General features: G+C 39.8%; 1 protein-coding gene across 26 annotated transcripts in view; it reads left to right on the top strand.

Moving 5' to 3' along the window:
- LOC129725401 (glutamate-gated chloride channel) overlaps positions 1-26,432 on the top strand; it is a 289,723-nt gene that overhangs the window by 186,246 nt on the left and 77,045 nt on the right. For 17 of the 26 annotated variants that reach the window (XR_008728084.1, XM_055681189.1, XM_055681201.1 and 14 more), the window contains 3 exons: positions 11,864-12,004; positions 14,310-14,384; positions 19,149-19,301. Coding sequence is in view for 25 of the 26 variants with exons in the window: in XM_055681189.1 (XP_055537164.1) it covers positions 11,864-12,004; positions 14,310-14,384; positions 19,149-19,301 (369 nt within the window). In the remaining variant the exon portion in view is untranslated. Of the gene's footprint in view, positions 1-11,863; positions 12,005-14,309; positions 14,385-19,148; positions 19,302-20,980; positions 21,134-26,432 lie in introns of all 26 variants that reach the window. The other 9 variants (XM_055681214.1, XM_055681212.1, XM_055681211.1 and 6 more) reach the window with 2 other exon arrangements.

The raw sequence follows: 26,432 nt of genomic DNA, 5'->3' as shown, positions 1-26,432 counted from the left end.
CGAAAAATTTATAAGTGTACGCAAATAATTCGTACAAAGAACGCTTCATAACGTAAATAGTACGAAAAACTAGTAAGCTTACGAAATAATGTATACATTATACGAAATCAAAAATAAAAGAGAAAGAGAGAGCAAGGAGCTTGATTGATCATCACCGGGGTTTGCCACAACGCGATTCTAGTTCTATCGATTGCGAGATAGCGACGACGCGTGCCTTCCAACTTAACCCCAGAGACGTACAAATGTTCACGAAAGTTATTTCAATACGAAACCTGAGAGTGATGTTGTTCCAGAAGCGTATAAATGTTCTCTACCTCATCGTGGGAAAGCAACGGATTCGGACCAAGTGAAGGAGTGGAACTCAACTCACGACCATCTGCTTATCAAAGCGGACTCTGTAACCATGTGGCTACCAGCTCAGTTTATACGAAATCAAAAATAACAGAACACCTTCTAGTAATTACTCGTTGTTATCCACGTTCATACGAAAGTACATTCGTGAATTGGACAAATTATGCGTAAGTTCATCATTCGTTGTTTTGCTTTCGCCTCGATTAGACGCAAATTGTTTATCTCCGTTTGAGTTCGCAAAATAACAATACACGAGTTATCGTACGGGTGTTTTTTTGTCGATTAGTTCTTGTGTTGCGCGATAACAATAGCCTGTTGTATATCGGCAGAAATATCTGCACACTGGTAGGGGCAGGCTACCCCGCCAGTGATTCGAGGCGCAGCAGATATATCAGCAAGAATAATTCTCCCGCACCGCTGTTACCCCGCTAGCAGCACGGACCATCATACTATCGAGCGAGTGGAAGTCAACTACAAGTGGCATCTACAAGGTCGAGTGTAAGATACGGCCACTGTGTCACAACACGAAGCTGGATCCTCATTGTTTGTTTTGCGGAGACACTCGATTAATCCAACTATCAGCCGTGAGGTCGTGACTTAGACGTTCGGTGTAGTATTCACTTTAGAACTTTTATCATTATTATTAATATTATTATTATTATTGTTATTATTATTATTATTGTTATTATTATAATTGTTATTATTATTATTGTTATTATTATTGTTATTGTAATAAATATTATTATTATCATTATTACTATTATTACTATTGTTATTAGTATTAGTATTACTGTCTTTTTTTATTTTGATCCATTGTAGTTTGAAAAATTGTTTTTAAAATTTAATATCAACTACTTGATCCCCCCACCCCCCACATTCGAATATTTATCGTTTGTGTGCGGTAGAGCGCAACGCTCCCGCAAAATGGACGACATGCAGGTGCAACTATTCCTGGATGTGGATACAAATGGGGAAGAGGTTGAGATCTCCCCCATCAATTCCCCTCTACCTTCCCCGCTACCTAGCCCCGTACCAAGGGTACCGGCAACACGGGTGAAAGCTTACCCAGATGCTTCGAAAGGTCCGTTCGTAGTTTACTTTAGGCCCATAAAGAAGCCTCTTAACATTATACAAATAGGCAAGGACCTGGCAAAACAGTTTTCGGCCGTAACCGAGATTACGAAGGTGAGGCCGAACAAACTGCGAGTTGTCGTGAGTAGCTTGAAGCAAGCAAACGAAATCGCTGGCTACGAGCTCTTCTCGAGAGAGTATCGCGTGTACATCCCTGCCAAGGATGTAGAAATCGACGGTGTGGTTACCGAGGGGAATCTCACTGTCGATGACATTTTGCGTCATGGAGTTGCTGTTTTAAAAACCCCTTGATGCAAAGTGTAAAGATACTGGATTGCAAGCAATTTCATTCAGTATCCATCGAAGAAGGGAAGAATAAATTCCTCCCTTCGGATTCCTTCCGAGTAACATTCGCCGGATCCGCGCTGCCGAGCTACGTCCGCTTGGACAGGGTTCGTCTACCTGTACGCCTGTTCGTACCGCGGGTCATGCATTGCCAAAACTGTAAGCAGTTAGGTCACACAGCCACCTACTGCTGCAACAAGGCACGCTGTAGCAAATGCGGAGGCAATCATGCAGAGAACGCTTGCAGTGGGGATACTGAAAAGTGTCTTTATTGCGAGGGAACTCGGCATGACCTTCCGGCATGTCCCGCGTACAAACAGCGCGAGGAAAAAATTAAGCGTTCCCTTAAGGAACGATCAAAGCGCTCTTTTGCAGAAATGCTTAAGAGGGCTGAGCCACCCTCGACAGGAAACATCTTTTCCTTCTTGCCAACTGATGAGGGTACATCTGACGATCCCGTCGAAGGGTGTTCTCATGCCTTGCCAGAGGGATCTAGGAAGAGGAGAACGCTCAACTCTCCTAATCTTTCTCGCTAAAGTCGTAAGATAACCCCTAGCGGAATGACCAATAAGACAACACAAAAAGGAAGCGGTGAAGAAAAACCGAAGCAAGTACCCCCCGGTTTTAATTTCAAATCAAACCAGGAGTACCCACCGCTTCCTGGGGCACCAAAAACCCCTCGTGCACCCATTTCTCGATCAGAAGACATAAAAGAAACAGGGTCCATAAAATTCTCTGATATTGTGGACTGGATATTTAAAACATTCAACATACCAGATCCCCTTCAAAACATTCTTCTTGCCCTTCTCCCTACAGTGAAAACCTTTTTGAAGCAACTCATTTCAGCTATCGTATCTTTCGATGACTAATTCGTCGAAAGAGGTTAGGAATTTTGTCACTGTGTTACAGTGGAACTGCAGAAGTATCATCCCCAAATTCGATTTATTTTCACATTTGATAAAAACATACAATTGTGATGCGTTCGCGCTCTGTGAAACTTTTCTCAATTCAAATGACCAACTTAATTTCCACGATTTCGACATCATTCGTTGAGATCGAGACTCACACGGTGAAGGGGTACTTTTAGGGATCAAAAAGTGCTATTCTTTTTTCAGAATCGACCTCCCCTCGATCTCGAATATTGAAGTTGTTGCCATTCAAACGAATATGAATGGAAAAGACCTTTGCCTTGTTTCGTTATATATTCCCCCATCCGCGCGGATTGAACAGAAGCAACTCCTTGATATAGCAGATTTGCTTCCCGCACCTTTTTTGATTTTGGGAGATTTTAACTCTCACTGTTTGCTATGGGGGTCGCTTTACGACGACAACCGATCTTCTTTAATTTGTAACTTGATCGACGACTTCAATATGACACTTTTGAATACTGGGGAAGCGACACGTGTACCTAATCCTCCAGCACGTGAAAGCGTGCTTGACCTATCCCTCTGCTCGACATCACTAGCGTTAGATTGCCAGTGGAAAGTAATCAACGATCCCCACGGTAGTGATCATCTTCCAATCGTTATGTCAATTGCTAATGGTTCAACTCCCCCGAACCCAATCAATATTTCCTACGACCTTACACGTTATGTTGATTGGAAGCGTTATGAGTCTATTATAGCGGAATCTATCGAGACTCATGAGGAACTTCCTCCGGAGGAAGAATACGCGTTCTTAGCTGGCTTAATAATCGACGCCGCAACTCAAGCTCAGACGAAACCGATACCCGGGGTAACGATTAGACAGCACCTTCCCAACAAATGGTGGGACAAAGAGTGCTCTGAGCTGTACGCGCGAAGGTCCACGGCGTATAAGGACTACCGGGAGTACGGCACTGTCAACCTACTTCGAAAGTACGAGGCACTGGGCAGGCAGATGAAGAGCTTAGTAAAGGCGAAACAACGCGGGTACTGGCGGCGGTTCGTAAACGCGTTGTCGAGGGAAACAGCGATGAGCACTCTTTGGGATACCGCCAGGCGCATGCGGAACCGTGACGTTTCGAATGAGAGTGAGGAGTATTCAGATCGCTGGATACTCGATTTTGCCAAAAAGGTCTGTCCGGACTCTGTACCGGAACAGAAAACCTTTCGCGACGCGTTTATAGTAACTACGGAAGAGCCTCCATTTTCGATGTTGGAATTTTCAATGGCTCTCCTGTCGTGCAACAATAAGGCTCCAGGGTTAGATAGAATAAAATTCAACCTGTTGAAGAATCTACCCGACTCTGCAAAAATGCTCCTGCTTCCGTGTACGTCGCAGAACTTGCTGCTATTCAGTACTCTCTTGGGATCATCGAAACCCTGCCCATAGACCACTACTTCATCTTCACAGACAGTCTCAGTGCCATTGAGGCTCTGCGATCGATGAAGACTGTGAAGCACACCCCGTATTTCCTGGGGAAAATACGGCGGTTTTTAAGTGCTTTAACAGATAAAAATTACCGGGTTACCTTAGTGTGGGTCCCTTCTCATTGTTCCATTCCGGGCAATGAAAAGGCTGACGCTTTAGCTAAGGTGGGTGCTATTGATGGCGATATTTTTGTAAGACCAATTGCTTATGATGAATTTTATAGCATTTTGCGTCAGAGAACACTCAACAGTTGGCAATCATCATGGAACTCAGATGAACTGGGACGGTGGCTACATTCCATTTTTCCTAAGGTATCGACGAAAGCATGGTTCAAGGGGTTGGATGTCGGTCGGGACTTCATTCGCGTGATGTCCAGACTTATGTCCAATCACTACACGTTAAACACGCATCTCTTTCGTATAGGGCTTGTAGACAGTAATCACTGCGTTTGTGGCGATGGCTACCATGACATCGAGCATGTTGTTTGGTCGTGTGCCGAATTCTGTGATGTTAGGTCCGAGCTTATAGATTCCCTCCGGGCCCGAGAAAAACAACCGAACGTACCCGTTAGAGACATTCTGGGAAGCGGTGATCTCCAGTACATGACACAACTGTACTGTTATTTGAAAAAGACTGACATTAAAATTTAATATTCTTTTGTCTATTTGTCAGAATATCCGTATACGACGCTGGAGACACGAACACGAAGAGCCTAAATCTATGTTCTAAAAAAGGCCTCCCTCTTTTCCCTGCTTACGTAGAATTAATACGAATTGTACTTGCCTCAGTAAAACAGAAAATGTATCGTGCCGTGTCAAATAAACTAATTTTAAACCTAAAAAAAAAATGCGTAAGTTGCAGTTCTACTCGATAACTTGCAATACGAATGTTCTATAAAATCAACAAAAACGCTGTATATTCTACGAAATCCATGTTTATGAAATGTGCGTGAGTGGAATAACGAAATAATATTTGCAGTGTGGTATATCTTTAATGAGTATTAAATATGAAGGTACTTTCGTCAGAACTGTCAAAATGGTTGCAGATCTCTATTCGTATACGTAACGAAAGGTTCAAGAAATGAACGCAATCAATCGTACAAGCAAACGCTGCATAATGTAAATAGTACGAAAAATTAGTAAGCTTACGCAATAACATGTACATTATACGAAATCGAAACTAACAGAACACAAAAATTTCGTTCAAGTAAATACTCGTGCTTCTGTTTTTTTTTGTTCGTTGTTATCCACGTTCGTATGAAAGTACATTCGTGAATTGTACAAATTATGCGTAAAGTTGCAATTCTATTCGATAACTTGCAGTACGAATGTTCTATACATCCAGCAAAAGTGTTGTACAATCTACGAATTTAATGTTTACGAAATGTGTGTGCAGAGAATAACGAAAAAATATTTTCAGTGTCGAAACTCCATCACGAATGTTGTTCATTGCTTCCTGCTCTTATGAATACCATGCTACATAAAAAAGTTGAAACGCGTTCTTCTTCCGGCTGCAAACTTTTGCTCGATTTTGGGTTTTCCGATGGTTTGATTTCTACGAAACCCACTCAAAGTTTTATAGCAATTGTGTATCCCCAATTGTGATCCCCAAAATTATGCAAAACAGATAAAAAAAACAACTCACCTCACAACCTAGTTCCACTTACATAAAATCTCATTCCATTATTGTGGTGCGTGAAAAGCTGGATATGTAATTCCATCTCAAAAAATGTCCTTCTTATAGGAGTGCAACTTAATATTTCAGTTGCTCTTGTATAACTTTTTCAATTTAATTTTAATTTAAACAATTTTATAAAAGATTGATAACTTTGATGAGGAGTGATGTTTAATTCGCTTTTGAGCTCATTTGAAAACTGTTGTGTTGTTATCATTTCTTTCACAATTGGCAATTATGTAACCTTTTGGCAATTCACTTAGAACAAATTAAGCACGGCAAATTTTAAAATTTACAAGGTAAGAAAAATTCAGCATTGATTCGACAACGTGAAGTAAGAAGGGCCGATTGTAATTTGGAGGAATGAAAAATTTTACTTGGAGCTAGTGTGTTTCGTAGGAGCTTAGCTTCTTCGGACATAGCGTGCTTAACTACTTCTCCTGGCAACAGCAAACGTACGGCGGTCAGAACGTCGCTGGAAGTAATAGTAATATACGTTTGTTGTAATGCGCCAAACGGGAAGCTTTAGCAGCAATGCTTTCGAAAATACCGTTGACACGTATCTACACAGTTGACGATAGAATAATGCACTCAACGTTCGTTTTTATACCGACAAGCAGTGTGCAGGGGACGGGCTGCACCATTTTTCAAATTCTTCTTTTCTACCACTTATGCGGCGCCGCCTTCGTTGTCAGAGCCGGATTTAGGGGAGACCCAAGAGCCTCGCACCCCAGGCCCCCACAAATGGAGAAAATGTTTTTTTCTCTATCAAAAATGAGATTCAATCAAAATTTCGGTTTGCAGCAAAAATAATTGAACAGACCATTTTAATCTGAAACTTTCCTTCAGTGTTATTTTTTCGAGAACGCTAATATCACAACTGCAACCATAAGAGTTCACCTTGGATTCTCTTGGAACACACATTAACATACCATTTGAATCGAACCAGACATCAAGAAAAAAAAATTCGGTTTTCGAGCAGTTGCAGACATCTTTCAAAAACATCTGGCACCTCTGGTTCAAATCTCGTACTCGGTTTTGTTTTATTTTGGGGCCCCCACTTAAAACTGGGCTGAAAAAAACGTGACTGAAAAATGTAGAGCTTTGTTCATCGTATGTTTGGTTCAATCAGAGCTGAGATAAGGTAGGTAGAATAAGGTGTACTTCTTCCCCAGTACAGTCGACACTAAAGTATACAAACGATTTGACTTTATAACTAATTTGTTGCTGTTATTGTTGTTTTACTCGCTTGATTTCACAACGACACGCCTACCGGAAGTTTAACTCTCAGTAGTCATATTCAAAAGCATGCTATTGCAAAAATTTAGTCTTCTTTGTATAACCGATTACTGCAGTAAGAGGTGGGTTACAGTAAATTGGTTCGACCCGCAACCGGCAGAGCAGCAGACGAGTCATTCGATCGGAGTGTTCCATAACAGGCGAACAAATCAGCAGACCGCAGCACTGCATAGCATTGCTAAATTTGTCCAGACACGTTAATAATTTTGTCCGGATTTGTCGCGTCGCGTCTGCCGGTAGCGTGTGTAATGATTGTTGTGTCTTATTTGCAGTGTGTGCGGAGCGAAGGATAACAAGAGAATCCAAATCCCTGAATAACCTACCTTGTCTTGACGTCCCTTCTCCATCATTCCAAGCCGAGAATGAGTCGACGTCGTCTCAGATCAATCTTTTCCTATCTTAGAAGCACTTCACTCGCTGAGTATCAGTTTTCCGCTCTATCTCCTTCCATTGTTCTGGCTTTATCTCCTTCCATTGTTCTCGAACCCAACTCTCTCTGTAATTACCTTCAGGCATTGCTTTAATTTAGCGAGTGTGCTTAGTGCACCCCTTATTTTTAACGACTTGGCTGACTTCGTGAAGGCAGAGTTAGCCTCCATTTCGGTGGGTGTTCATCAATCGGTGCCTTACAGCGTGAGAACGATGTGGGAAGCAGCCGTGATGACTGCTCTCCAGGTGCTCTCGTCGTCGCATATCTTTCTCACTATGTTTTGCGGAGTAGTATCCGGCCCGCTCACTGTTAACATTTCGCTCCTTACCTGTGCGAAACGAGGACATACGAATAGCTAATGCTCAGCGGTTTACTTCGTGCCCGCACATTGTGGACACATAGGTGACTCCGCGTGCCCAAACTTGTGCAGGTCCTGCCTAAAGGGGTCATGGGCTGACAATATCTGTGTCAGATGGAAGTTAACTTCCCCATGGCGCCTCTCGATCCATTCGGCTGCTGGATTTCTTGCTGCCACCTGACCAGCGAAGTTCACATGAGCCTGTAGGTGCCTTCCAGTTTTCCGCGGTAACTGGAAGTACCCAATGCCTTCGACCATACGGGTCCGCCATACCTGAGTATGGACGTTATCACGCTAACTAGCAACTTCTGCCTGCTGCTATAACCGCCGAACTATTTGACAACATGTGCAATAATGCAGCTATAGTCGTGTAAGCTTTCTTGCAGGCATAGTCGACGTGGCACCAAAACGTGAGCTTGTCGTCGACCATTACCCCCAAAAGCTTCAAGGATCGCTTTGAGGCGATAGTGCATTTACCGGCACTCTTCGCCACTTTCGGTTCCAATTAACGGTTGTTCACTACGATGACCTTTTTCTTATGGTGCGCTAACTTCAGTTTCCTGTAGTGCATACAATCCTCAACTACGGTTATGAATAGCGCGGCAGCACCCCGTCAAAAAATGCCATTCCACAATACCGGACCCAAAAGGGAACCTTGCGGTACCCCTGCGGTTATCGGGACGCATTTATGACCCTCGTGTGTGTTGTAGTGGTCCCCGTGTGGTTAGCGATGTCGGTCGGCTAGCTCTCCCACACGGTTGTGATATCGGGTTCGATTCCCGATCGAGTCGAGGATCTTTTCGAGCTGGAAATTTTCTCGACTCAGCACTGGGGCACGGTGTATCGTTGTACTTATTCTACACATGCAAAATGTGCCAAAGAAACAATATCGATAACGAATTCTCTCAACTAATCTAGTTGATCGAGACCGCTATTAGCCCCAAGGCTAAGCGTGCGATATTGTTTGTGTGTTGTAGACCAGCACTCGATTCTGGAAGTGACTTTCCAGAATCTTGGACAGTTGAATCGGCACTCTGAGACTCCGAAGTCCCTTCTTTTACGCTCAAGTGCTACCTTGGATGCTTGGTGATAGAAAGAAAAGCATCCACCCTGGACCTACCTTTGCGGAAGCCGAATTGATTGCTTGACAGACCGGTTCACTCTCGGTGAATCTCACAAGTCTGTTGAGGATTACCCTCTCAATGACCTTGCTTGCTGTGTCTAGCAAGTCACCTGGTGTTTTCTCAGACTTCGGCAGTAACATCAGTCTTTGTCACTTCTACTAATCCGGGAAGAGGCAGTCGTCTAAGCATTTCTACTCGACCACCCTGGACAGCCCATGGCCGTCTTAATGACCAGGCTCGGGATTCGGTCTGGTACCGTTGCGTTACCCTTGCCGCCTCCTCGACCTCTGCGCGGCTGCCGCCACTCGCTCTTTATGGTGACTCAGTAGCCGGAGGACAGGAGTTTGGCTCGTGGTGTAGGAAAAGTCCCACAATTATCCGCTCCAACACCGCCGGTGATTGCTTGTATTGATCCTCGTGTCCATGCTTTAGCTGACCGACTGATGGTCGCTATTAGTGTAGCCGTTGTCTACTCTCCAGTTCGTGATCTAAGTTGAGTTTCGCCGAAGCTTCCAATAAGATCTGGCCCCTCTGGTTAGTGCAACGACTTCCCCACTCAAACGATTAAGCGTTAAAATCACCCGTCACCACCAACGGCTTTAGACCCGTTAGTTCCACGGTTACAAGATCGACCATCTGAGCGAACCCCTCTATAGACCAACGCGGCGGAGCATAGCAACTACAGTAGATAGGTATAGATTTTCTAAATTTTACAGTAGAACACTCCGTCCACATTGGTGACCACGTAGCTCTTATTCGAGGTCTACACAATCTCCTAAACCTGCCATATGGCCATATGGCCGCCTTCCCGGACTTATCCGCTACTCAGTTACCGTTTCCGGTAGGGGTCCGATACGATGGCAATGTCCGACAACGACTCAGTGGCTGCTTGGTACAGCAGTTGCTTTGCCGCGTAGCAGTGGTTCAGGATCAATTCCGTCACTTTCACGCCTGCGGTTTAGTAGCCGGGCTCTTGAGGCCTTCCGTGACGTGCTTACCGGTGCATACCAAGCACTTGAGAGTCGACAGAAGCTAGACCTTTCACACGACCACGACTTATGTCCCCGCTTGAAGCACCTGAAGCAAACATCGGGCTGCTGGAGGAACCCAGCGGGCATAGCGACCAACCGATCTTCAGCTTGGTTTTCTTCAAGACTTTGCTTCCTTCTGACGATGGAAGCTTTACGGTGGCAACCTGGATCGCAGAAGGACTTCTCGGAAGCGAATTGCCTCTATGGCCACCACAACCCCACACTTCTCTTCAAGGGCTTGTGCAATGTCACACTGGCGATTTCATCCGGGTTTTGTCTTCCTAAACTTGCAGGTAGCTCTCTTCCACTTCGCAACCCTGCGTAGATCTAGGATCACTTTACCGGTACGAGATCAACGAATGATCCGAATGTGGTAGCCCTGAAAATATTCAAAATGGCATCTGGGGTCAATATGCGGTTTATTTATGGTCAAGTACGGATAATTTACTCTGGATATAACTCTGGTTTCGTTAATACTCATATTAGATGGTATGAAGGCAGCTTAAACTGGATGGCTGGATGGTTTAGACTAGGCAACCTAGAATTAGAATTTCGGAAGTACTCATATTGGGAGGTATTTTCAAATTTCAGGTTATTTTCCAGATACCGGAAGTCATAATCTTGTTAAATTAAAATGGTGCCAGGGGTCAATTTCCGGCTTCTGATAGCATGTCGTTGGAAACTGACTGAGTTATATCAAAGATGACTAGAACAAGATACCTGACTTCCAGTTTTTTCATACATTTTGCCCACGACACCTTTACAACGGTTAGTGCTGCCATCTGATGACTTGAATTCGGAAAAAGCTGGTTATTAGCAAAATCGATTTATCGTGCATAATCCGCCAGATGAAAATGAAAATTAGATGACAGCACCATATAAGGATATTGAGAATTAGATGGCAGAAGGATATTGAAAAAAAATTTCACCTTTCGCCACCTCGCCGTCATCATCAAATTATCAGTATACAGTATACAGTTCGGCTTTCGTTCACGCGCAGCGACAATTGTGTCCGCTGGATATTGCAAGTATCAGAAATCTTGTTCTAGTCATCTTTGGTTAATGCACTTGAAATTGGACAATTTAATTTTTGTGGCGTTCTCGATGTTTAAGCTTTTATTTTACACCCTCTCTCAAAATGTTACCGGAAGATATAAGTCGAAAGCTCTCCGAGGCGAGCGACGAGTTACTCGCCTGACCAAGTTTGGTATTATAGATGGCCAGTCGGCTGGATTTTGGACGAGCTGCTCGTCTGCGAATCTGCTCGACTCAGCTGTCACCAGCCAAGTTTCGCTCGCGTTCCCTAAGATCTGTACAAAAGAAGACCGGTTCATATATTATTGCAAGCAATATGTTTTCTGTTTTTAGGGCGTTAGTCAAATGTAAAATTCTTCTTGTTTATTCGAAAATAATAAAACATACAAAGAGAGATGAATTTCACCTATTTTTTTTTATTGAAACTTGACAATATTTTTACTTAAAAGTCAAGTTTTAAAGAAACAGTTGTCGACTCCATAAGTAGTCACTCACTATGGAAAAATAGCTGTGTACGGAAAATATATGAAATAAAATATCAAAATAAATAGACAAGCTTGTAATCAACTTGTTAAAGAAGCCGACAAGTACTGGAATTTGCCGAATGGGTTCCTAAAGCGTTTTTGCTAGTTGTTTTGATATAACATATTATTGTAATACATTAAATTATTAACACTACAAAATTAAATATTTTTTGCACTGATTAATCAACAATAACATTTCTTTTTAAATAATCCAATTCGTACCGTGTTTTCTCTCTTTCTCTCTCCCCTCTCTCTTTATTTCTCCGCAGTATCATACGAGCAATCAGCAATACGGTATGTTTGGAAGAACGACGAGGACACTCTGCGGAAGAGTCCTTCCCTAACAACTCTGAATGCGTACTTGATTCAGAACCAAACAATAACCTGCCCCATTAAAGCCAGCTGGAGAGGTGAGTTGACTTCCTTTCGGCCCCGTAACACTGTGTGGCCAATCTTTCCTGTCTCCTGTATGTCGAGATGCCACTTTTTTGTTCGATGTGGCAGACTTAGATGTATGTGTTACTCTGTACCAACCAAATTGCAGCTAAAAAATCCCTTTTGAAGGATTCCCTTTTCCGTACACCAAAATCTGATTCTTTCTTATCTAGTATACCAGTAACTTCTACACTTTTCAAGTATTTCCTTATCTAACACAACTAGTATTATCCTGTCATGATTAATTTTATCTCTGATATTGTCTGTTTCCATCATGTTAGCTATTTGTCTTGGTTTAGTATTTTTTAGACATTTTTCAATACTTTTTCCGGTGAATCCCGTTCTTCAAAACACAAATTGATCATGCACCTTGTTAATATCTTACACGAAGAACGAGAGGTTACCCGACCATCATTATCATCATCATTCGAATATCTGCTTCTCGGCTTTGAACGACAAAATGAAGAAAAATGCTTTTGTCCATGCATCATTGCATCAGTCCTAATTGTAACAGAAACAAATATTGCAGGATCGAATGTACATAAGCAGATATACCATACTGAATAGAGGATATGAAACGTGATAAAAATTTCGAAACTATTTTCCAACACCATGCATCCTGCGGTGTTCATTTCCGGTGCTAGCTGTAGTATTTTTCCCGAACTTTGCTGGTCTTCATACCCGTGTGATATCCTCCATGACACACACTGCATCGGGTATCACCGTTATACCCGTTTGAAAAAAAAATGAAAATAAAAGTTATCTTAACAGCTTCCGTGATTTAGTATTTCACGATGCATAGAATTGTGCCGGAATGAGTGGGAAACGTCCTTCAGCTCATTGGGTTTTCGTCGCATGAAATTCGCACCCGTGCATAGCTTAATCGCCAACATAAAAAACGACGTATCACACACTTTGTTTTGTAAATTTAACGTTTATATTTATTCTCCGCCCACCATAAATCTCCGTTTGGTATTAAGCTCTGCTGTGGTCGTTATCTGCATGATTATTTGCACCATGCCATTCATTTGGTGGACAAAACAACGCAGAGAAACATCACCGAATGGATTATTTTTTTACCAAATTTACTGTCTTTTTCGTATTTAGCTGCAGGGTTTAGAGGAAAACAAATCAAATGATTGCTGATTGCAATTTTAATTTATTTTTGATTAGTAAGAAATTGGTTCTATCTAGAAAAACAATTGTTTTTAACACTGCATCTAAATGATCAATTCGAAAGAGGAATGTTTTTGGCAACCCAAACAAAATGTATCAAAAACATATTAAAAAATATTTTACATCGACGTGAATGCGAATGTATGCGAATGTATGTAAAATGCTAAGCATTATCCAAAGTTGTTATACTACTTTTATGTTTAATTGGCCATCGACTTTTTTACTTTCTATTCATATACTTTATTTAATTTGCAACTGCTAAACTCGGACTGGAACAGTTTATTTTTTTTTTTTTAATTTACGAACGAACGAAATGATGCGAAAAATCTCTTTGTGATAACGTTGCTGGAAAGGTACCATTTTTCAAATAAGACATCTTATAAATAAACTATGATTTCACGTGAATTTACTGTCAATAGTCAGTGTTCGTTTTCCGCGATTTTAAAGTTCCCAGCGCACCGTTTCGTTCGACACATTTCCGACATAAGACGTACATTTTTTGAACCGGTGAAACCGGTGCTTTCTTCTGCATCACGAATTGCTCAATTTTTCTGTCTTTCATCTTGAGAAAACTCAATTCTGAATATATACTGTACTGTATAAACCAAACCAGGTGAATAAATTCTGCTGTGAGAAAGCACGCGCTTCTGGTCTTGGCTTCTATATAAATGTATAACTGATTGATTTGATAAAAAAATCGAGGTATTTTGTATTGTTTTATTACCGTAGTTATACACTCTCGTTCGTTGGTATACTTTGCACACAGTTATTTTTCGGTTTTGATTTGAATCACAACACTAGACATAGAGTTCACCTTCTGTTCGGATTCTGTTGTTTTCTCTTTAACATTTATTTTTTAGTACATTCTCCAACTGTTCTTTCAAGTGAAAAAAATGAAGTCCTGTTTTCCTTCTAACTAAACGCATTCGCATAGCTGCTAATAATAACAGTTGACAAATTCTAATTAAAGGCACCGACCGTTTCCCATTGTTTCTCATTCAAACAAATCTGTCTCAAATTGCAAAACCTACACGAACCAAAAACACACGCGAAACACCCTCTCCAAAATCGAACCTCCAACGGTTCGAACCTCAAAACGCGTAGCCGAAGGACAAACATTGTCAGAGGAAGACGAAGAGTTTCTCTGTAATTTGTGTCAGAGGCGGTTTGAGGAACAAGGTACATAAAATAACTAGCCAATATGATTGTTTTGAAGTTAGACTTTTGATTTATTGTGTTATTTATCCGTTTATTTGTTTTGATGATCATCAGTAGAATATTACACAATCATATACATACACCAAATTTGTACCCCAAAGAACAACTCTCTGAACGTTTAATCTCGAAAAAAATGTAATTTCTTTGTTTATACCAACCCTCCACTCCTAACAAAACTTTCGTTTTCGTCAACAGTTTGTTATAAAGAATATTTCGTAGCGTCATTGCTGTGCAAACAAAGATTTCTAAAGGAAGTACAATCAAACAAACTTTTCAGAATGACTGTTTCCTGGCAAAGTTTTTTTATCATGCAACAACCAATGGATGAAATATAACTTTACAAGTCTTTTGTGATCACAGTCTCCAGCTATTGAAAGCACAGTAAAAACAGCTGTATGTATTTATTGCAAACACAATTGCGCTATAAAAATTTTATACATTTTTCAACCATCGGTTTCGGCAAGTGTGTTCATCGGTTTATCTCCAGCTTGCTGCGAATTAGTGCCAAAATAAAACCAAAAAGCGAAAGTTTTTAAAGGCAGAACACTTATCTATTAAACTGTTTGAGAATAGAACCAATAGAACAACTAAAACTCTGAAGTAATAGTTAAAAATCAATAGCCTAAAGTCTAAAATCAAAAATCGACAGTCTGAAATCTTAAGTTCAAAGTCTAAAATCTAAAGTCTAAAGTTTAAACTCTAAAGTATCAAAGTCTAAAGTTTAAAGTCTGAAGTCAAAAATCGACCGTCCAAAATCCAAAGTCTAAGGTCTAAAATTCAAAGTCTAAGGTCTAAAATCTAAAGTCTAAAGTCTAAAGTCTGAAGTCTTAAGTCCTAAAGTTTAAAGTCTGAACTCTAAAGTCTCACGTCAAAATTCTTGAGTCTAAAGTCAATATCTGAAGTCCAAAAGACTAAAGTCTAAAGTTCTAAATCTGAAGTCTAATATCAAACGTCTAATGTCAAAAATCTAATGTCTAAAGTCTAATGTCTTAAGTCTAATTTCTAAAGTCTAATTTCTAAAGTCTAACGTCTAAAGTTTAAGGTCTAAAATCTAAAAACCTGAATCTCAAGTCTAATGTTAAAAGTCTGAAGTCTAAAGTTTAAAGTCTAAAGGCTAATGTCTAAAGTCTAATGTCTAGATTCTTAAGTCTAAATTCTGAAGTTCAAAGTCTAAACTCTGAATTCAAAACTATTCAGTCTAAGGTCTTATGTCTAAACTATAAATTATAAAGTCCAAAGTCTATAGTCTAAAGTCTTGATTTCTAAATCTAAAGTCTATTGTCTAGAGTCTCATGTATAAAAACTGAAGTCTCCAGTCTTACCTCTAAAGTCTAAAGTTTAATGCCTAAAGTCTAAAGTCTAATGTCTAATGTCTACCTTCTAAAGTCTGAAGTCTAGAGCCTTAAGTCTAAAGTCTAAAGTCTAAAATCTAAAGTATAAAGTCTGAGGTCGAAAGTCTAAAGTCTTATGTCTTATTAAAAGGTATAAAGTTCAAAGTCTAAGTTCTAATGACTAAAATATAAAATATAAAGTACAAAGTCTAAATTCTAAAGTTTAAAGTCTAAATTCTAAAGTCTAAAATCTAAAGTCTAAAATCTAAAGACTTAAGTCTAAAATAGAAAGTCCAAAGTCTAAATTCTAATGACTTAAGTATAAAGTATAAAGTATAAAGTATAAAGTATAAAGTATAAAGTACAAAGTGTAAATTCTAAAGTTTAAAGTCTAAACTCCAAAGTCTAAAGTCTAAAGTTTTAAGTCCTAAATCTAAAGTCTATCGTCTAAAGTCTATTGTCTAAAGTCTAATGTCTAAAAACTAAAGTCTTCAGTCTTACCTTTAAAGTCTAAAGTCTTAATTCTTAAGTCTAAAATCTGAAGTCTAAAGGCTAACTTCTGAAGTCTTAAGTCTAAACCCTGAAATCCAAAGTCAAAAGTTTAAAGTCTGAAATCTAAAGTCTGAAGTTTAAAGTCTAAAGTCGAAAGTTCAAAGAGCAGTTCCACAAAAAATGTCCCAGTTTTATTTGTTTTTAATTGTCCTTTTTTGATTGGACTGAAACTTCACATAGACGTTTTTATAGGCGAAAAATGCCATTTTTTGCGATTGGTTTCATTTTTTGGAACACTACTCATTTTTGAGAAGCTATTGAAAATGCTATTTTGGGAAGAAATTGATGAATACAAATATTTTGAGGGGTAAAACGGTTTTCTGATCGATGTGACGTCTTGGGCAAAGTTGTAGATAATAATTTTATCTCTTAGACCATAGATATAAATAAATATACACTCTAAAAAATGATTCGTCTTTTGAAAAAAAGTTAAAAGAAAAATTAAAAATTAATTCTAAAATAGCTCAGTTTTTTTAAATCTATTTTTTTTAAACTACAAAAGGTTACCTCAACAATACAAACGGTCCGGTCATAGAAAAATCAGGAAGAAAAAGTTATGGTATTTTGAATTTTAATTCAATTTTTTTTCATAGGGTACATTTTTTATGGAGAGACAAATTTATTATCTACAACTTTGCCAAAGAGACTATGACAATCAAATAAACCCTTTTGACTGTAAAAATCTTTTAAATTCCTCATGGAGTGCTTTATTGGACATTAAACATATTTCTAAAGCCAGAACGGTTTGAATTATTGGCCTAGTGTCTTCGGCAAAGTTGTAGATTACAATTTTGTTTCTCAATAAAATATGCTCTCGAAAAAAATATCAAAAAAAAACAATTTTTTTCAAAACATCGTAGCTTTTTTTTCTTGATTTCTCAATGATTGGACTGGTTGCATTGTTCATTGTTTTGTAGTTTTTTAAAAAAAATATAAATTTTTTTTAAAAACGAGCTTATTTAGATAATATATTTTTTATTTTTCTTATAACTTCTTTTCAAAAATTAAATAATTTTTTTAAGAGTGTACATTTTTTTTAAAACAAAGGCAAAATTATTATCTACAACATTGCCCAAGACGTCACACCGATCAAAAAAACCGTTTTGGCCCCGAAAATATTTGTAATCATTAATACAAAATCTAAAGTGTAAAGTCTAAAGTCTAAAATCTAACGTCTAAAGTCTAAAGTCTAATCTCTCAACTTCAAATTCTAAACTTTAAAGTCTAAACTGTAAAGTATAAAGTCAGAAGTCTAAAGTTTAACATCGATTGTCTAAAGTCTACAGTCCAAAACCTTGAGTCTAAAGTCTAAAGTTTAGAGTATAAAGTCTAAAGTCCAAAGTCTTAAGTCTAAAGTCCAAAGTCCTAAACCTAAGGTCTAAATTTTAAAGTTTGAATTCTAAAGTCAAAAATCTAAGGTCTGAAGTCTGAAGTCTAGTGTCTTCAGTCTAAAGTCTAAAGTCTAAAGTCCAAAGTCTAAGGTCAAAAGTCTTCATTCTAAAGTTCAAAGTCTAAAGTATAAAGCTAAAATCTAAAGTATGAAGTCTCAAATTCAAAGTCTTAAATCTTAAGTCTAAAGTCTTAATTCTAAAGTTCAAACTCTTAAGTCTAATATCTGAAATTTTAAGTTTTAAGTCTAAAGTCTTAAGTCCTAATTCTTAAGTTCAAATTCTTAAGTCTAATATCTGAAATTTAAAGTCTAAAGTATAAAGTCTAAACTCTATAGGCTTAAGTCTAAAATCTGAGTGATTTTCTAAAATCTAATATAGTCTGAAGTCTGGAGTGTAAAATTTAAGTAAATCTTAAAGTCTCAACAAATTTCTCTACTTAATAGCATTCAAAGAACAAGAAAACAGTTGACGGCTTATGTTTTCTAAAGCTCTATTGCAAAATCCCATGTAGAGTGTTCCAATCGGCAATAGTCGATGTCCCACATCACAAACGTCAACAACCGAAAATGATTAGTATTTGTTGAATGGATTTTTTCTCCATCACATTTCATTATCACACGGATTTTATCACGTCACGTCATATCATATCCTATCATATCATTTTGGTACTGTGAACAAATGTAACATTTAGTTTATGAAGTCACTTTTCGTTTCCGCAAACCTAAAAAGATAAACAACTAAAAAAGTTTTCAAAGCTTTTATATGAAAGACAAGACCCGACGAACTCGCTGATTCAGCTTCTTTGTTTCTCCCTAAACACACAGCACAGGTGATTTCGCACGTTTGGTCGCTAATGCACATCACATCGAATCGGCTTTTAACTTGATTTCTGCTTTTAATTTTTGCAATGCAGGACAAACCCAAAGGAACGACCCCAAATTTACAATCAAATGTTCGATGAACTTATAATGTTCATCAACTAGAGTTTGTTTTGGGTATTAAATTTTATTGACTACATTTTCGTTTCTGGGTGCTCAGTAGTTTTATAACGTAACACACGAAATACAACTCGCACAGCGCTCTTCGTCAGTCATCTTCATATAACCTTTTCCCATTCAAATTTGTGTTGTATTTTTTAACTCTCAAAACCCCGGACAAATTGACTACTTATACACAATTTTAATATCGAATTCTCATTTCTTATTTCCATAAGTTCAGAAAAAGTAGATATTTATTTTAAAACTTAAAACTATATCAAATAAACGATTTTTATTGTCTAACGTCACGGATCGTTTGATTTTCACCGAACTTGTTTTATTTTGGCTTGTTTATCCTCCTTTTTCGCTAGAGAAAACCGAGGAAAATCATGCCGCACGTCATTGAAGTTTAATCGCCTTACTTTCTTCCTAAAACTGCGATAATATAAAAACGTAAACAATCAATATATGTAGGAAATTACAGTTGTCTGAAAGTGGATTTAATATTTACAAGAGATCGAGCGTTCTATTTCACGACTGTATTCATACCGGGAATAATACTGGTGACGTCATCGTTCATCACCTTCTGGCTGGAGTGGAACGCGGTGCCGGCCAGATCCATGATAGGTAATAACTGCCACTGTGACTATGTAATCGAATGCTGTGCAAACGCTGTACTTCATCTGAGATACTCTATCACACCACATCACATTACAGCATCGCGGGATCGAGAATGTGGAGGTCACGACCGGGGATATCCCGAAAAAAACCCACTCATCCGCTCACACATAAAAGTTCTCTTTAATCTACCATCTGCACCCCCCTGCTACATACCTATTCCCACGTATAAATTGAATTTTACTCGACAGTTGATTGCGTTTCATCGAATGAACTGCTCATCAACATCGGAATTACACTGCTGTCCCTCACCGAAAACCCTCCAACACACTTCCAAGCGAAGCTCCGCAGTCCCGAAAATTTCAGCATTTCAAGCGATTGTCTCTTTTTGGTTGCCTCTCTATGGTTCGTAGCGGTGCAAGCGATGCACCCGACACGGTTAGTTGGAGCTTGGGTGTTCGACGTAGTGCTCATCAATAATAAATATTCGGTTTACATCATTAACGTGCAATCTTTCAAGAGTAAATGCGCTTGAACACCTAGCTAGTTTTGGTTTATTTTTATTAAACCCGTTTTTAAAGTAGTTTAATAAAGTAGTATAAATACATTGAATAGCATGACTTAAACTAGTAAAAGTTGCTGAATTGAGTTTGTTAATCTTGTAGTAAGCACAATCACAATTGCTGCATGACAATTTTCGATGCAAGATTAGTGATTTATACAGATACTATCCTTATTAACGCACATTTTACAGAAAGACTGATCCATCAAAACATACATTTCGAACAGAGCAATAAGGGTAAAATAATAAGCAAAAAAATTGAATGGACCAGAAGCGTATAGCATGTGAAATTAAAATCACCCTAATCTCATCAAGAAAATTTGTTTATATTATTCGCGTTTTATGACACAATATTTGATTTATAGTTTATCATTTTAATGTTATATTGATTAAACAATTTAATGAAAAAAATTATCGATTTATTTAAAGATTTAATGATTTAATAATTTTAGTATACATTGATTTATTGATTTAATGATTTGATGATTTAATAATTTAATGATTTTCAACGAAATTTAAAATCGTAATACTGATTGTTTTCAAAATATATTCTAGTACAAAGCGCCTCCATTAGACGCGTGCTAATGGAGCTACAAGCATAATCATGAAGATATTCTCAACCGCATTTTCTGGAAAAAGTCAAAATAAAATCTCCAAATTAACTCCATAAAACCGCCACAATCATCTTCACAGTGTATCATTACTAATTGGCGTCATCCTGCCGGTTTGTTGATAGTTTCCCTTGTGTTCATTTACAGGTATTCTTTATAGTGTTTTTACAGCCCTTCTGTGCTCTACAAATGACACCACGACTGTGTGTATATATGTTTGAACACCACAAATAAATATATCTATTAGTGATTTATAAATTAAAACATAAATTCAAACAGAACTGAATTGAGCTTGGCCTGCTTTTACGTTTCCGTTCTCCCCTTTTTTCTTCTTTCTTTTTTCTGTCTCTTCTCCACAATCGAACTACAACCACACGCAATACTTGAAACCACCACAAAAAACACGGTCGGATGCTAATTAAAATCCAAACGAAAACAAAAATAAAAAAAAACAAAATCGGCATCGATTTAACAATTCCACCGGCACACGACCGTCACACATGAACACAAAATAGGTAATTACAGTTGCCTGAAAGTAGACCTAATGTTTACGCGTGACCGTGCGTTTTACTTTACCACCGTATTCATACCGGGCATCATTCTGGTGACCTCGTCCTTCATTACCTTCTGGCTGGAGTGGAATGCCGTCCCTGCCCGGGTTATGATAGGTAAGTGATCATTTGTAGCCATTTCTAATCGGATATAACAGGCGAATCCCGTAGGCCAGGGCTGGCTGCATAGAGGTGGGCCGAAAGCCTTCCCATGTTTCCCCGACCCAAGTGTCCACTATCTTTTCGTGTACGTGTCTAACTCTGACTACACGTGTAATGTTGTTGTAAGTTGTGAGTTTGCCTTTAGTTCGCTCCTTGCTAACCTCATACGTATGTATATCTATCTGTACATCTGTACATCTGCCGTCGAGGTTCACCGATAGTGTTCTGGTTCCGATACTAGAATAATTAAACGTTGTTTTGCACCTAGTGTTTAATAAAAGTTCAGAGCTAGAGTAGTCTCTTCCTTGTTTATAATTAAATCATTGGATCCCTTTCCAAGATCTCTGACCCTTGACCCATATATGTGCAACTAGTTGTTGTTTTTCCCCTGCGCAAAGTCCAGATATTTCGATATAAGATAATAAAATTGCGGTAGTAACAAATATCAATTATGGCTTACTAGCTTGCCTAAAATTCAGCACTTACTAGCAATGCAATAACTTTCCGGTTTTATATATCATTTAGGACGACGTCACATGAAAATTGACTTACAAGGAACTAGGCATTCATTGCGTTTCTAATTCGCAATAATTTGGCTCTCATTTCGCACCAAAAAACATAAATGTAAATTGATCCTAATTCACTCAAAAACCCGCAGTGCTAATAATATTTCGCAAATTGGCTTTAGAAATTTTATTCTAAATGTGATAATCAGAAACAAAATCCCAAAGTGCTCTCGTGTCGTATAGAGATAAGCTGGAGGCTGGATAATTTAATATTGTCTACCGCAAACAATTTTTGTCATTTGAATTTCCCTTATCAAAACAGGTGATTAGGTTAAAGCCAATCATCCTCTACGGATAGATACAATATGATAAAAGGTCAATCTCCGGCGAAATTAAATTTCATTAGGGATATACCATGGAATGCGATACTGCGTTGTTATCAATTTCATTGGACGTCAACTGTCCAAACGTGATAATACAGAATTCGCTGTCGCATGTAAGCGGATTACTGGTCGGCAAACACGCCATCGAGATGAAACAAACAAAATTGATTGTCAAAGCTTTGTTCCGCACCGTTATAATTGACTGGTCATACCCGAACTGGGATGCAAGCTCCCGCCGACCGGGCGGCAGTGAATAGTTTATAGCTGAGCAACGACAAAAGGCAGCCTGCACATTTGCACTCAAGTGATGCCGCGGGCGGCGGTGCACTGACTGTTGAATGTGCAACCCGTTTGTATCGCGTATAAAGTGCCCGTCGAGACAGGCGGTCCGGAAGAATCAATATTTATTTATTGGCACACGGCGCACTACCATTAGCTGGTGACAATACGAGCGCGGCTTGGTACCACCGTTCAACGTTTTCAACGGGGCTGCAGCGCGAGTACCGCCAGTGTGTAAATCGCTTCTTTGGAATTGCATTACGACATCGATCCCCCGACACTTTGCATGTTCCAAACACAATGACAATCGTTTAAAATGTGTGCCAACCTAATATAGATGTGTTCCGTTACTGCAAATTCTAAATATAACTTAATCTATAATTTATGAAGCAGATTACATAGGATGTCCATCAAATCGTGTAAGTGAACGGTTTCTCGAACAATATCGACCCGAATCATACTAAAAATATCGAAATGTTTGGACAAACGTAACCGGAAACCATCCCTGTTTATTTTCAATTAAAACTTGTAGCCTGCCCACGAATAATTTGTTTTTTTTTCTAGCCAGTAGAAAGAATATATGTCCTTTTCTGTAATCGAGCTTATATCCGACCAAAAGCCGAACTACGTTAACCCCACCCTGCTCAACCCTATTAATAAATAGCTTAACCTTTGTCGAAACAAATTAGCACCCGTAAAGTTAGTCTGCGCCTTCATTTCCCTGTAGAAGCGCGTAGGCTACAATAACAGCCGCGGTGAAGAACCGCCACAAAAAAGAGACAATCCTTTTTGCTTCCACCACAATTATACAATGTAAATAGTCAGACTGACGAGAGTTCCAAAAAAACGAGGCCTCCCACCAAAAAAATACGCAAACACTTCCCAGTTTCATATGATTCCGCATACCACATTCACCACACCTTATCGAGTAAATGATTTCACCGCTACAAGCAAACGTAAGCCACGGTGATACTGTAAGCGAAACACGGTTGGTTTTGGATGAATAAAACATTTCAATAGAAATATGATAACATCAAACGTTTTTGTGCACTATTTATATCAAAGTTGAATTAATTGGGTTTTGGTGGGTCTCTATCCCACCAAAACATGCTGAATTTATATAAATTCGATCATCTTATCGATTTTTGCGTTACATTACGTTAGAATTTTGGAGTAAAGTTAAATCCCTCTATAACGACACTTTTCAAAGCGACAAATCTCGCTATAGCGACATTCTCAACAGTCCCTTTTGTTTTATACTAAAATCCTTCGTTTTATTGCGAAATTTCGCTATAACGAACTTCCTCTATAACGGCATAACAAAACTAATACTTGTCATTCTTTATTGCGACAATATTACAGTCGAATCTCTCTATAACGACATTGCTAAATCTATAACGACATTCTCGACGGTACCTTCTGTTCTACATTCTTCGTACTATTGCGACATTTCGCTATAACGACAGTCCCTTGCGATGTCGCTATAAAGGGATTCGACTGTAATTAATACTGAATCAATCAAAGCTTTCATACAGCTAGCTCGTCGTGATTCTTCTGCGTTTTATCACCTTCAGTTAACTCTTCAAGATACGGTGATGATTTGATATAGAGCTCACACTGAAAATAAATGAAAGGTTTTTAACCGTTTCTGTGAATTTTGGTGCCCTTAGCCAGCTCGGAAATGCGTAACGTCTTCAGAGACTCGAATAAAGTTTTCTCGCAGGTAAACGTAGAAGCGACGACTCTGTAAGTCCCAATATCCACAAAAATGGTTAAAAAGCTATCTTTTATATATTAAACTTGTTAATCTTTTATCTAATAAACCTGTATCATTAACCTTACTTACCTTACCAGTCAGCTCCAGCACTTCGTGTCCCTTGCTGTTCGAAGAAGTCGTCTTGATTCAATTCGGTCCATGCTGCAGCTCGCGAGCCATGTCGTCTGCGGAGGCCCCGCAGGTCGTCTTCCACTTGATCGAGGCACCTTGCTCGCTGCGCACCCCGTCGCTTCGTTCCAGTCGGGTCGTTATCAAGAACCATTACCACCGGGTTGTCGTCCGACATTCTTACGACATGCCACGCCCACCATAGTCTCCCGATTTTCGCCGTTTGAACGATGAGTGCTTCTCCCACCAGCTGATGCAACTCGTGGTTCATCCGCCTCCGCCGTGATCCTTCTTCCATCAGCACTCCACCACAGATGGTACGCAGCACCTTCCGTTCGAAAACCCCAAGGGCGCGTTGGTCCTCCACGAGCATGCTCCAGGCTTCGTGACGGTAGAGGACTACCGGTCTGATCAGTGTTTTGTAGATGGTCAACTTCGTGCGGCGGCGGATTTTATTCGAGCGGAGCGTCCTCCGGAGTCCAAAGGAGGCACAATTTTCTGCCATAAGGCGTCGATAAATTCCTCTACTGGTGTCGTTGTCAGCAGTCACCAGTGAGCCCAGGTACACGAACTCGTCTACCATCCCGATTTAATTAGCGCCCTTATTAATTCGTGGTGGAGGTTGATACTGTCTTCTCTGAAACCTTTTCCTCTCCTGTACACTGTCTTCAATGCGTTTATGGCTAGTCCAACTTGTCCGGCTTCAGTCTTCAGTCTGATGTACGTCTCCGCCATCTTCTCAAGGGTTCGTGCTACAACATCAAAGTCATCGGCGAAGCCACAGAGCTGAACAGACCTCCTGAATATAGTGCCACTCGTGTCGGTACCAGCCCTACGTATCACACCCTCCAAAGCGATTTTGAATAGCACACGATAATCCATCACCTTGCCGTAACCCTCATCGAGATTTAAAAAGACTCGAGAGTGTCCCCGAAACTCGAACTGCGCACATCACCCGATCCATCGTCGATTTGACCAACTGTGTCAATTTATCCGGGAAACCGTAATCGTGCATAATCTGCCATAGCTGATCTTGATCGATTGTGTCGTACGCCGATTTAAAATCGACAAACAAATGATGTGTGGGCCTATTATAACTACGGGACTTCTGTAGGACCTGCCGTACCACGAATATTTGGTCCGTGGTGGCGTGGGCACCCATAGATCCTGCTTGGTATTGCCTAACGAACTCCCTCGAAAACGGTGATAGTCGACGGCACAGCATGTGAGAGAGTACCTTGTTGGTGGCGTTCAGCAGTGTGATAGCACGGTAGTTACAGCAATCCAACTTGTCGTCTTTTTTGTAAATAGGGCACACTGTACCCTCCATCCACTCCTCCGGTACTACCTCCACCTACCAAATATTGACAATAGCCCAGTGTAGCGCTTTAGTCAATGATTCGCTACCGTGTTTCAACTGCTCGCGGAGTTGGTCAGCTCCAGCGGCTTTGTTGTTTTTTAGCCGGCCAATCTACTCTTTAACCTCCTTGAGGTCAGGGATTGGGATTCTGTCGTCATCTGCGCGTACACCGAGATTTACTACCACTTGTCGTTGCCATCTGCTTCATCCATCGCAGTTATGGTGCTCGTCGTTCCACCTTTCCATCACCTCACACTTGTTCGAAACATGGTTACCGCTACACATGTCGGCTTGTGGCACAAAGCCTTTGCGGGAACTGTTCAGCTTCTCGTAGAACTTTCGTGTGTCATTCGCACGGCACAGTTCTTCCATCGCCTAGCGATCTCGATGTTCCTGCTGGCGCTTCGTATTCCGCATTCGCATTCGTATTTTGCCTGTTCCGTGTGCTGTCGGTAGCGCTCCTCGTTCGCCCTCGTTTGGTGTTGCAGCATTCTCGCTCGTGCTGCATTCTTCTCTTACACTAACTGTTTGCACTCGTCGTCAAACCAGTCGTTTCTCCTGTTCGGAGCCATAGTACCAAGCGCCGCTACAACAGTACTACCTATGGCTGATCGAATGTCCCTCCACCCATCTTCAAGAGTAGCTGCGCCAAAATGCTCTTCCGTTGGTAATGCTGCTTTCGGCTGCTGAACGTACTCCCGTGCAACTTCCCGTTGTGGACAGCTATCATATCGTCAGCTCCAGCATCATTCATGTCATCAGCTCCAGCTATCATTCACCTGCTCCAGCTGCACCAGAAAGAAGATGCTTCAAAGGATTCAGAACAAACTTCTGAAAATGA

Source organism: Wyeomyia smithii, chromosome 2 (genome assembly GCF_029784165.1).
Source record: "Wyeomyia smithii strain HCP4-BCI-WySm-NY-G18 chromosome 2, ASM2978416v1, whole genome shotgun sequence".
Taxonomy (NCBI): Eukaryota; Metazoa; Arthropoda; class Insecta; order Diptera; family Culicidae; genus Wyeomyia; species Wyeomyia smithii.
The sequence above is the reverse complement of the archived record's forward strand: the minus strand, read 5'-3'. Positions and strand labels throughout refer to the sequence as shown.